Source organism: Chrysochloris asiatica, unplaced genomic scaffold (assembly GCF_000296735.1).
Source record: "Chrysochloris asiatica unplaced genomic scaffold, ChrAsi1.0 scaffold00172, whole genome shotgun sequence".
Taxonomy (NCBI): domain Eukaryota; kingdom Metazoa; phylum Chordata; class Mammalia; order Afrosoricida; family Chrysochloridae; genus Chrysochloris; species Chrysochloris asiatica.
This window is the reverse complement of record NW_006408690.1, coordinates 4,427,940-4,440,576: the sequence shown is the minus strand read 5'-3', so window position 1 is coordinate 4,440,576 and position 12,637 is coordinate 4,427,940. Positions and strand designations below refer to the sequence as shown.

The 12,637-nt window shown below is 43.7% G+C and overlaps 1 protein-coding gene across 1 annotated transcript in view; it reads left to right on the top strand.

Annotated features, from left to right (window-relative positions):
• Positions 1 to 1,266: 1,266 nt before the first annotated feature.
• The window catches only part of MKX (mohawk homeobox), a 103,097-nt gene continuing 91,726 nt past the window's right edge, over positions 1,267 to 12,637 (top strand). The window contains exons 1-2 of the mRNA XM_006871688.1: positions 1,267 to 1,454; positions 3,309 to 3,468. Of these exons, the coding sequence (XP_006871750.1) occupies positions 1,267 to 1,454; positions 3,309 to 3,468 (348 nt within the window). The remainder of the gene's footprint in view (positions 1,455 to 3,308; positions 3,469 to 12,637) is intronic.

Genomic DNA, 12,637 nt, shown 5'->3' with positions numbered 1-12,637 from the left:
TGTGGGTGAGGGGGTGGCAGCCCACACCACGCTGGGGCGGGGTGACGGGGGCACTGCCAGCGAAGGGGAGGCCGCTCGATGAAACGGGAGCTGCCCCGAGACGCGAGGCGGGGAGATGGGGCGGGCTGGGGCGGCCTCGCTCCTCCGGGCTGTAACTCATCTACTGGTCTGCCGCTCTAACTTGCCCTTGACGCCCGCAGGCGGCGAGCAGAGGCTCCAGGCGACCGCCGCGACCCGGGAGGTGAGCTGGAGGCTGTTAGCTGAGGTGGTAGCCCAAGCCGCTGCGCATCCGCGGGGGCCCGCTAGCTCGGGCGGTAGAGATGTGCCCTGCGTTGCGCGGATCGCGTAACACAATGACCTCCATTCGGTTCTTATACCTTTCCAGCATCTGAAAATTTATTCCTCACAGCCACAGATGTGGAGGGCCTCAAAGCTTGAGTTTCGCACTGGTGCAGTGGCAGAGGGCAGTACTGTCCGCCGGCTCCTCGGGCCCTCTGCTCTGACCCTGCACTTACTGGGGCGGGGCTGGGGGATGGTTGGAATGGTTTGCATTTTGCCCTTATGTACCCCGTAACTTTGTGGTTCTGGAGTCAGTTCCTAACTTTCCCCGCCTTCACCATCCACGCCGGCTGACCTTAACCCGAAGAAGGGCGCAGAGGATTCAGCGAAACGACTCTGAATCTAGAAAACAAAATTCCGCAAATGCCGATATGCCCATTGACTGTGTCCTGCGTATATGGTTGTTTGGGTGCCCCACAATATTCCCGCCCGTCCACCCCTCCTTTATCCACACTGAGATACTCTGGGAGGCTTTAATCTTGTGATTGAAGAACCACGTGCGGCTCCCCACCCATTCTGTTCGGTTATCTGGAATGTGTTTCCCGCAAATTAAAACCGAGACGGAGGCTGCTTTATGAATTTCTTCCTACGCTGTCGGTAAATTTTTACTGGTAGAGGTTCCCAGGGGGGCTTGATTATCGGAGCAAAGAGAGCAGGGACCCTGCGAGTGGGCTATCGGCTGTACCCCAGGGTGCCCCAGGAGTGTGCCGCAAGGTCGGGAGGTGCAGACCGCCATCCAGGTGCTCCGCTTCTCCCCTCCGACTCCCAGCCGAGTGCCAAGTTCAGAGCCAGGGACTCGCAAGGTCTTAACACTTTCCGTTAGTAACGTGATGCACTTCATCTCCTAGAATCCGAGCCCTGCGGAGCCCGGCGACCTAGTCCCGAGGCGCTGCGGCCGTGCCACGCGCGCCCCTGCCAACTAGCATCATGAACACCATCGTCTTCAACAAGCTCAGTGGCACCGTGCTTTTTGAGGACAGTGGAGCTCCGGAGCGGGAGCGGGGCAGCCGGCCCTACGGCGGAGTCCTGGACAGTCCACACGCACGCCCGGAGGTGGGCATTCCCGATAGCCCGCCCCTCAAGGACAACCTCGGCCTGAGACACCGGAGGACAGGGTATGCACAGTCCGTCTGGGACTCCTGACCGCTCAGTTTGCCCGCAGCGCAGCCGGTAGGGATGGGGGAGGCGAATGGCTCGGGATTGCAGGTCCGCGCCTCGGGGACTCTGAATTTTTCCCGGAGGGCGGGTCTCTTGCCCATGTTCTCGTAAGTCTCATTTTAAGGCAATTGGTGTCTCAATATATTAAGGGGTCAATTAGTCAGGCCAGTTCAAAAGGACTCTAAGAACTGTCCTTAATAGCTCTAATACCTGGACCTCGGGAGTAGGGGTTGCTTGTCCCTCTCCGGACCCGCGGTGGTAGACGCGAGGCTGAGGACCAAGCAGAAAGTACTGACCAAGATGCAAAGAAAGAGGCAGAAACCCCTACGAGAGAAACTGGGCAAGGTCAAGCAATCAGGAATTCCCAGGTCAGATCAACGTGGGCAGGACCCTTGGGTTTCCTGCCTTCTGTTCAGAAGGGGACATTGCCACTGCCTCGCGGAGTGCCTTTGTGGTCGCCAAGATGTTGGAAAGGTCGGCTTTCTGCAGAGCGCTGAGGAAGCGCGGACCCGGATCTGCGGAGTCCGCTGCGAGCCCGGAGAGGGTCGTGTGCTTGTAGTGTTTCAGTTCAGCGGTATGAGGAGGCCGCTGGGGTGAAGGAGCTCTGCGTGGGCAAGCTGCTAGAGCTGCCTGTGCGTTCAGAGCTGTCTGTATCCTTGCCAGACCCTAGCGGCTTCTGGAGCGCCCTGCTGGGGGAGGGGCGACCGTTCTGGCCGTTTCCACCTTAAGGATTGCATCAGCTGCTTGTTCGGCGGCATTGCTGTGTTGGTTAGTAAAACAGAGATTCGGTTTCTTCAAAATGTTGCTACCCTTCCATTCAGATGGAATTCCAGTTCAAGGTAGTATTTAAAGGCGCAAATGTACAGGAAGCTGCCGCGCAGGCGCAAGAACCTTTTGTAGCTGCAGGGTGCGTGGGGCGGCAGCGCGGCGACACCTCCCGGAGTTGCCCGGGAGCGCAGCGCCTGCAGCCTGGTTCCCCGCCTGTGCTATATTTTCGGTCTCCTGTCTTAAACATACTTTTCCCTAAGATCCTTTTACATTACCTGATAGGACTGAGCATTCCATTTAACTCTCCCTTGTGTCCGGAAACTGCCCCTAGAGTATTTCCTTATGTTCTGCATCCTTTCCCAGGAACCCCTTTCCTTTAGAAAGTTACCCCTTTTTAGCCAGAGAATCAAAAGAAAAGTGAGCTGGAGAGGAGCGAGGGTGGCATGGATGGAGACTTTATCCCCGCCGTCCAGAGGTTGACTTTTCCCTTAAACACAGGCGATGGGAAGCCCCGGAGGGCAAGTGCAAGTTTCCTGAAGAACTAAGGGGGCTGGAAGCCCCGAGCTGGCTCACTAGATCAAGGCCACCAAGGGCATGGTGCTGGGGGTAGGGAAGGGTGAATCACATGTTAATTCAGATCACATAACCATCATCTCCTAAAACTCTTAACCTCAGCTAATTGGTCCAAATATCCTTTTAAAGATAAAACTGGCATCCCTCAACTGCCACATGTCCCCTGGGGCTATCCCCCTTACCCTCCATTAGAAACAGACATAGTAGTGTGGCTCCTATCTCCTGCTTTGCTTCAATCTCAGCGCTGTCTCAGCCTCACCACCCCCCCCACACACACACCACCATGTGTGAGATGGCTTTGGCACACAGCCAGCCCAGATACCCTGGGTTGCAGGATGGGGCCTTAAAGCCCCTTCCATGTCAAACTATGTAGCCTGCTACTTCTGAAATTCCCCAAGGCTTGGAGGATCCCAGTGGGCAGCCTCAAGGCAGGATGCTCACCAGGACCTCCTCCTGTACTTGTGTCCCAGGGCCCGACAGAATGGCGGGAAGGTGCGGCACAAGCGGCAGGCCCTGCAGGACATGGCACGGCCCCTCAAGCAGTGGCTCTACAAGCATCGTGACAACCCATACCCCACCAAGACCGAGAAGATACTTTTGGCCCTCGGCTCACAGATGACACTAGTTCAGGTAATCAGTGCCCACCAAATTCCCAAATGGTTTCTTAACTTTGGTGCTTTTGTGGTTTTCCACGTGGCGGCTTCCTGGTGGGGAAGGCTGGAGATGGGGTGGATGGGAGAGAGACAAAGTCCGGTTGCCCTGGTGCCAAATTTCTGCTGTTGAGGATGATGAGGGGTTGGCTCAGTTGCAAAGTTTTCTGTTTTGAAAAAAAGAGCCTCCTGGTTTCATCTCATCCTTATCTATCAGTTCAGTATAAATGCTGGATCCCGGAGGGCTTTCAAGTTGTTAGGGAGGGGAGTGAAGGGCCAATTGCAGAGTTATAGAAGGTAGCCCAGGAATCTGGACTCACCATATACCACGAAGTTGGGCATTGGAGCCCGCCAGCCACTCCCCGAAGAAGGATGAGATTTTGTGCTCCTGTTACAGCCTTAGAAACCCTACACAGGATTGTTTTGCGTCTGAACCAACTGGTTAACAACAACATAGATGTTACTACTTGCAGTGATTTTCAGACTAGTTTTCATTGGAATCGCCTAGAGGGCTTGTTAAGACACAAATTGCTGGACCCCCATCCCCGAGTTTCTGATTCTGTATGTCTGGAATGGGATGAATAATATGTATGTCTAGCAAATTCCCAGGTGATGCTGAAGCCACTGGCCCTGTACCATACAAGACTTTATAGAGTCGCCTCTGTATTAAGGCCACATATTAAAGCTCAAGTACAACTTTCAAAGTTATCATTACTGACAGAACTAGGAGATGAGTGAAAGGACCAGAATGATTTTTGTTTTGTTTTTGTTGTTTTTGAGGACATCAGATAGAATCCGCAACACTTTGTTGCTTGCATGTTCTGTCTGGTTAGGGAGAAGATGGATTTCAAAGTGTTGGGTTACTTTGTCACGTGTAGAGAAATGGTGTAGATCTGTTTCTTTCATAAACAGCACATTTTTACATTTGGCTAGTCTTCCTATGTAGTGTTGTTGTTGTTGTTGTTGTTAAGTGCCATCGAGTCGGGTCCGACCCATAGCGACCCTGTACAGGGTTTCCGAGGGTGTAAATCTTTACGGGAGTAGAAAGCCTCATCTTTCTCCCGCGGAGCGGCTGGTAGTTTCGAACCGCTGACCTTAAGGTTCGCAGCCCGATTCGTAACCACTACACTACCAGAGCTCCTTAGTGGTTACAAATCGGGCTATTAATCTCACAGTCAGCAGTTCAAAACTACCAGCTGTTCCGCAGGAGAACGATGAGGCTTTCTGTTCCTGTAAAGAATTACAGCCTTGGAAACTCTGTACAGGGTGGCTATGAGTCGCAACCTACTCCACGGCACATAACAACAACAACAGTCTTCCTATGTAGTATTACCTGATATTTATAACAACATGGTGAGGTAGAGTAATTGTTATCGGCATTTTGCAGATAATATAACCAAAGTACATGGAAGTTAAATGTTCGTTAAAAGACAGAAATGGCCATGTAAGTAAAATAATTACAGCTCAAATGCTATTTTTATGGTTTTCTTAAACCCATAGGGTGACATGAGCATTTGTACATGCAAGTGGAACAAATTATATTCAGAAAAAGGAGGAGGAGCTAGATGAACTGATAAGTTTGACATAATTGCACGATGTCATTGCATGTGTGAAATTTCGGGTATTTTATTAAATTTACAATATGAGAGGAATCCTAAAATAAAAACAATTTTAACTAAGATAAAATTAAAATATTACACTTGCTTTTCAGAGTTATTTAGAATTGTCATTTAGGAATTACTAGAAAGTTTCACAAAACATGAAAATGCAGGCTTATCAGAACTCTCATATGCCTCTGTCTGCTTCTTTTCGGAAAATATAAAGAAAAACATCTGCTTCCCTTCATATTCACAGACAGTAGTGTTAAAGATTTACTGTGGCACTAGAGGGGAACATTAATTTAGTGTTCTTGGCGTCATACCTATCTACCATAAAAGTATGAACTTCTCAATGATTTACAAAAATAGTTAATGGATAAATTATTCCAGTCAGAAAAATGACTTAAGAAAATAATTGCATATGTTCAAATTTCAAGTTAAGCTATTAATTTTGAAAATATATTAATTTATAGAGCTACTTATGTGTTTCACAATGATGTCAACAATAAAACATTAGATTATTTTGGTTGATTATATAGTTCCATAAGGAGCTCTGGTAGTGTCATGGTTACGAGTTGGGCTGTTAACCTCAAAGTCAGCAGTTCAAAACTACCAGCAGTTCTGTGGGACAAAGATGAGGCTTGCTGCTCCCATAAAGATTTACAGCCTGGGAAACCCTATGAAGGTTGCTGTGAGTCAGAACGGGCTCCATGGCACACCATCACCACCATCATGTAGTTCCAGATTTAATACTTGACATTCTTTCATACCAAACTCCAAACCCATTGCCATCAAGGGGATTCCAACTCAAAGCAACCCTATAGGACCGCCCCCTATGGTTTCCAAGACTGTAATCTTTAACTAACAACAACAATCTTTACAGAAGTAGACTGCCACATCTTTCTCCCAGAGAACAGCCGGTGTGTTCGAACTGCTGACCTTTCAGTTAACCACCAAACACTTTAACCACTGCACCACCAGGGTTTCTTTCTTTCAGACTAAAGCAAAACGTATTTTAGAGCATTTTTTTAATTGTGAAAAGTAACATTTATTATTAGCAGAAACATTAACATTTTCTTGCTTAATACTTTAGTTGAGCTGCAACACAAATAGTAATTTTGAAACAGACTAAGAGCTCTGGTAGTGTAGTGGTTATGAGTTGAGCTGCTAACCTAGCAAGGTCAGCAGTTCAAAACAACCAGCTTTTCCGTGGGAGAAGGATGAGGCTTTTTGCTCCCATGAAGATTTATAGCCTGGCAAACACTATACAGGGTTACTGTGAATGGGAACCGACTCCAGGGCATATAACCAACCAAATACAAATAACAGTTCTTTTTGCCTTCAGATTTTGATAAAGCTATTTTTCTAAGTTACATGAAATTTCTTTTCAATTCAAAACCTTTTTCTTTCTCTGATACTGTTGTTGTTCCGTGCCTTTGAATCAGTTCCAGCTCATAGTAACCCTGTATAGGATTTCCAAGGTGCAGCTGGTGGGTTTGAACTGCCACCCTTGCTGTTAGTGGTCCAGTGCTTATCCTACAGCACCTCAATAGGACCCCACAGAGTAAGTATGGTGAAAATATACAATTTATCTTTTCACACACATGCACACACAAGGGCTATTTCTATCCCTTCAGTTACGCTATATACTTGGATTTTTTAAATCACTTTAAAGTTCCAGAAGCTAAATTCATTCACTGTAAAAATTAGAAATCATTATACAAGTATAATTTATTATTATAAATAATCATCTTTGAACCATTGAAAATTACACATTGCTGTGCACTTTTATGGTCTGAGGACTAGTATTTGGAAGCCCTGCCGTGATGCTGTAGGATAAACACTGGACCACAAAGTCGGTTTGAACCATAATGTCAGCAGTTCAGACTCACCAGCTGTGCCTTGGAAACCCTGTGCGGTGTCCCTATGAGTCAGAACCTACTCAACAACACTTAACAACAGCTATAATTCACTCTATATGCTGAGAAAGTAATCCAGTAAACTGGTCTGTATGAAGAACTCATTAACAACGTGCAGTATACAAATGACACAATCTTGCTTGCTGAAAGGGCAGAGGACTTGAAGGACTGCTGAAGATCAAAGACTGAAGTCTTAAGTATAGATTCCAACACAACATAATAATAGCAAAAAACCTCACAAATGGACCAATAAGTAATTATCATGATAAATGGAGAACATATTGATGTTGTCAAGGATTTAGTTAACTTGGATCCACAATCAATGCCCATGAAATCAAACAACATATTGCGTTAAGCAAATAGACTATTAAAAAAAATAACACCCTTTTAAAATGGTTACAAAGCAAAGATGTAATTTAAGGACTAAATGATTTTGTCTGACCCAAACTATGGTATTTTCAGTTACTTCATATGCATGCAAAAGCTAGCCAATAAATAAGGAAGAACAAAGAAGCATTGATGTATATGATTTGAAGTGATGAATAATATTGAATATACCATGGTGTGCCAAACAAATATGTCTGGGAAGAAGTACAGCCAGAATGCACCTTAGGAATGAGGGTGGCAAAACTTCAGTTCATGTGCTTTAGACTTACTATCAGGAGGCGCCAGTTCCAAGAGAAGGTATCATGCTTGATAAAGTAGAAGTTTAGTGAAAAAGAGAAAGACACTCAACAAGGTAGATTGACGCAGTGGCTGCAATTTAGCAAGAATTGTGAGGATGGTACCAGGACCAGGTAGTGTTCTGTTCTGTTCTGCATAGTGTCACTATGACTTTCAACAGACTTCGAAATGAACAAGTCAGACATATATCAGACATCCGGAACAAATTCTGACTCTATGGAAAACCAAATAAATGATACAAATAATTTACATTTCTGGGGTGGGGAAAGAAACTGTGATCTGAATAAAGCTTTTGATCCCTGCAAATTAGACCTCCATTTAATGAGTCAGCTTCTCTCAGTGAATAAATTACTCCTGTGGAGGCAAGCTTCTTGAAAGTGGTCAAGTCTTATTCATCTTTGTACCCCGATATCATACCAGTATTATGCTTCATATATAGCAAACCCACAAAACAAGCTTGTTGAATCTATTCCACCAGGAAAATAACAATATGAACACCTCGTGGATTTCCAGAATATCCTTTTGATAATTAGAGAATGTCTTGCAATCTGACTACAATGTATTAATTTGAAAATATGCCTCGTTGAAGGAAATACACGTTATATTTGTGATGGTTTTGCAACACACTAGCACAGGAGCTCTGGTAACATAGTGGTTATGAATCGGGCTGTGAACCGTAAGGTCAGCAGTTCAAAACTACCAGCTGTTCCATGGGAGAAAGATGAGGCTTTCTGCTCCCGTAAAGATTACAGCCTCGGAAACCCTGTATCAGGGTCATTGAGGGTTGGAACCGACTCGACCGCACACAGCAAATTAATTATTTTCAAAATGTCTGGAAATTGTGCCTCCTGATAACATATCTAAAGTACGTGAGCCGAAGTTTTCCTATTGACAAAACAGGAATGCCCCGCTTATTTCTGACTCCAGATTCCTATTTCTTCTTCACTGCATTGACTGTCTCGTGTCTTATGGGTTATATCAATAATCTGTCAACAAATTGTTTTATTCCTTAACCACGAGTGTCCTACAATTTTATTTTTTTACTTTTTATTTTGATTTGGGTGAAAGAGCAATTTGGTTTTCCATTCAACAATTCAAACACATTCTATTTTGTGACATTGATTGCAGTCCCCACGGAGTAACAACGCTCTTCCCACTTACTCCCTGTGTTTACTATTTCCATTTGTTCCTCTTTCCTGTCTCTTCCTGCCTTCGGACTTTATCCCTGGAGAAATGCTACCATTTTGATCTTGTATACTTCATTGGTCTAAGGAGTGTGTACCTCCTTGGTGTTATTGTTCACTGTATTGGCCTATTGTTTGATTGAAAGTTGAGTCATGAGAATGAATTCGGTTCCATGCCTGAAGGGTGTCTGGGGCAAATGGAGGTGTTCCACTAGTCCTGTCAGTCTCAAAAACCTGCCTTTTTTTTTTTTTTTAATGAAGTTTTATCTACATTTTTCTCCCACTCTATCCAGGACCTTCTCTTGTGATCCCTTTCAGAGTAGTCAACAGCGGTAGCCAGGAACCATCTCGTTCTGGTCTCCAGGGTTTACATGGTCCATTAGTCCTTCGGATTATATTCTTACAATTTTGATTTTCATAAGGCATTCCAGTGACTTAACGGATTGGTGTGGGCTGCTGACTGCAAGATTGGCAGTTCAGCCAGCACCTTCACAGTTCCAGGAACCCTAATCCAGGAACAGTTCTTCTTGGTCCTAGAAGACCCCTCTAAGTTGCAGCCTACTCAGTGTCAGTGGTTTTGGTTGATTTTCTTCACTTTTCTGTTCCCCAGAAAGGGAGAGACCAACAATTACACCTTGAGCTTATATCTTAGATAACTGCTCAGTCGCTACTCACCAAAGTAGGATACAGAACATTGTTTTTGTGGACTGTGACCTTGGTGTCTCCAGAGAGTATGTTCCTGAACCCACAGACACCCAGTTCATTCCCTCAAGGCATTTATTTGGCTATGGCAAAAATGTTTTCAAAACTTTGCCCCCGTTAGTTTTTACTATTCTCAGGGATATACTTATATCACATGTAAAAAAAAATATCTTCTGTCAAGTCTGCTTGTGGATATAGTCCCATTTACTTTCCTACCCTTGTTTGGCTTAAATGCTTTTATTGCAGGATCCTGTATTGAATAGTATTCACCTTTGTTACCTTTAACTCTTGTGATCCTTCTAGAGTCTTCCTTTGCCTTAAGCATTTTGTGCTGACCTCCCTCTTATTGTAAATTACCTTTCCTATCACTCAAGTTAATACTGCCTATTCTCTAGTGATTTACCATCTCCTCTTCCCCTGCTCCTAGTAACTTTCAAAGAATGTTTCCTGCACTGGTCTTGACTTTTTACAATAATGGTGCCATGCAGTATTTGCTCTTTTGTGATTGTCCAGTTTCACTCAGCATTATGTCCTCTAGGTTCATCCACATTAATGAGGTGTTTTGAAGATTCATTGTTATTCTTTAATATTGCATAGAATTCCATTGTATGTATGTACCATATTGTTTATCCATTCATCTTTTGATGGGCACTTAGGTTGTTCTATCATTTTGCTACTGTAAATAATGCTGCAATGAACATGGGTGCATGTATCTGTCAGAGTCACAGCTCCTATTTCTCTAGGAAAGAAACTGAGTAGTGGGATTGTTGGATCATATAACAATTCTATTTCTGATTTTTTAAGGATGTGCCATACTATTTCCACAGTGACTATACCACCTCACAGTCCCACCGGTAGTATATGAAGTTTCCAGTCTTTCCACATCTTCGCCAGCATTTGTTTTTAAACTTTGCTATTATTAATGCTAGAGAAAAATGATATTCCCATTGTTGTCTTGATTCACATTTTTCTACTGGTTAATGATCGTGAACATTTCTTCATTTATTGATTGGCTGCCTAAATGTTTTTGCTGAAGTATCTATTCATGGTCTCTGCCCTGTATTTTAATTGGATTGTTTGTTTTTTGTTTTGTTCGTTTGTTGAAGTTTTCTATAAATTTTAGTAATTAGTCTCTTGTCTGTGGCTACAAATTTTTTTTTTCCCCAGTCTATAGGCATTGTGGGTTAATGCAGTGGACTGAAAAGTTGGTTAGAACTGAAAGGCCCACAGTTCAAGCTCGCCAGCTGCTCCTAGGAAACTCTATACAGGGCCGGAACCAACTCGACAGCACTTAACAACAACAACAACAAATACATTATATTTTACTCTTTTGGTGAAGTCTTTTGATGTACATACATTTTTTTTGGAGATCCTAGTCATCTAGTTTGTCTTATGCTGTTTGTGCATTTTAAATATGTTTTATACTTTATGTCATGTATTTAGAGCTCCTGGTCTGGTACTGTATGATAAGCACTTAACTGCTAACCATGGTATCAGCACTTCAAGCCCACCAACTGCTCCTTTGGCAGCCCTCTTCAGGGTCTCTATGAGTCAGAACCAACTTGATGGCACTTAACAACAACTACAGCAACATTTGCACTTGATTTTTCTTTGATGATCTTTGCAGTTTTAGGTTTTACAGTTAGTCTTTGATCCATCTTGAGTACATTTTTTATATGGTGGTAGATACAGATCCTGTTTCATTTTTCAGCAAATAGATGTCCAGTTTTGCCAGTACCATTTGTTAAAGAGTCTTATCTTTTCCCTGACTAATGGGTTTCTGCCCTTTATCGAAGATCAACAGTCTATATATGGACAGACTTCATTCTGGGTTCTTAATTCTGTTCCATTAGTATACGTGTCTGTCATTGTACCATTAGTTTGTTTTGACTACTGTGACTACTATATAATGGGTTTGAAACTGGGAACAGGTTTTGAGATTCGAAAATGTGAAGCCTCCTACTTTATCTTCTTTAGTAGTGCTTAGCTTATCCAGGGTCTCATTCCTTTCCATATAAAGTTGATGATTAGTTTTTCCATTTCTTTAAGTGATGATGATGGAATGTGGATTGGGATTGCATTATAGCTCTAGATCTATTTGGGTACTTACTATTGACCTGTTTACAATGCTAAGTCTTCCTTCCATTTATGTAGGTCTCTTTTGGCTTTTTACAGTTTTGTAGTTTTCTTTGTGTACGTTTTTTGTGTTTCTGATTAGATTTTGGCTCTGTAGGATAAGCACTGAACTGCAAACCATAAAGTCAGTGGTTCAAGTCCACCAACCACTCTAAGGGAGAAATATGAGGCTGTTTTCTCCCACAAAATTTTACAGCCTCAGAAACCTTATACAGGGTTGCTATGAGAGGGAACTGACTTGACAGCACTTAACAATAGCTTCATCTTTTGGGTGGTAGGTGTTGTTTTCCTGATTTCCTCTTCAAAGTTCTCTTTGTTAATATAAAGAAAGTTAACTGATTTTTGTATGTTGCTGAATTCTTCTGTTAGTTGCAGTAGTTTTCTTGTTGAGTCCCGGATTTTCAAGGTGTAGGACTTACTACTTGCCAATTTGGAAGCCTTTTACTTCCCTTTCTTGCTTTATTGTTCTGGCTAGGACTTCCAGTAGAATGTTGAACAGGAGTGGTGATAAAAGCCTGCCTTGTCTGGTTTCCATTTGCAGGGGGGAATGTTTTCAGTCTCTCACCATTGAGAACAGCACTGGCCATTGGTCTTGTGTGTATGCCCTTAATTATGTTTTGGAATTTCCCTTCTATTCCTATTCTGCTCAGCGTTTTTATCAAGAACAGGTGTTAAATTTTGTCACATGCTTTTTTTGCATTAATTCCTATGATCACATGGTTCCTTTTCCTTTGCTTTATTTGGTGGTTTACATTGATTGTTTTTCTAATGTTGATCCATCCTTGTATACCTGGTATGAATCCCATTTGGTAATGATGTTATATATATATATATAGTTGTTGTTGTTGTTAAGTGCCGTGGAGTCGGTTCCGACTCATAGCGACCCTGCACAGGGTTTCCGAGGCTGTAAATCTTTACGGGAGCAG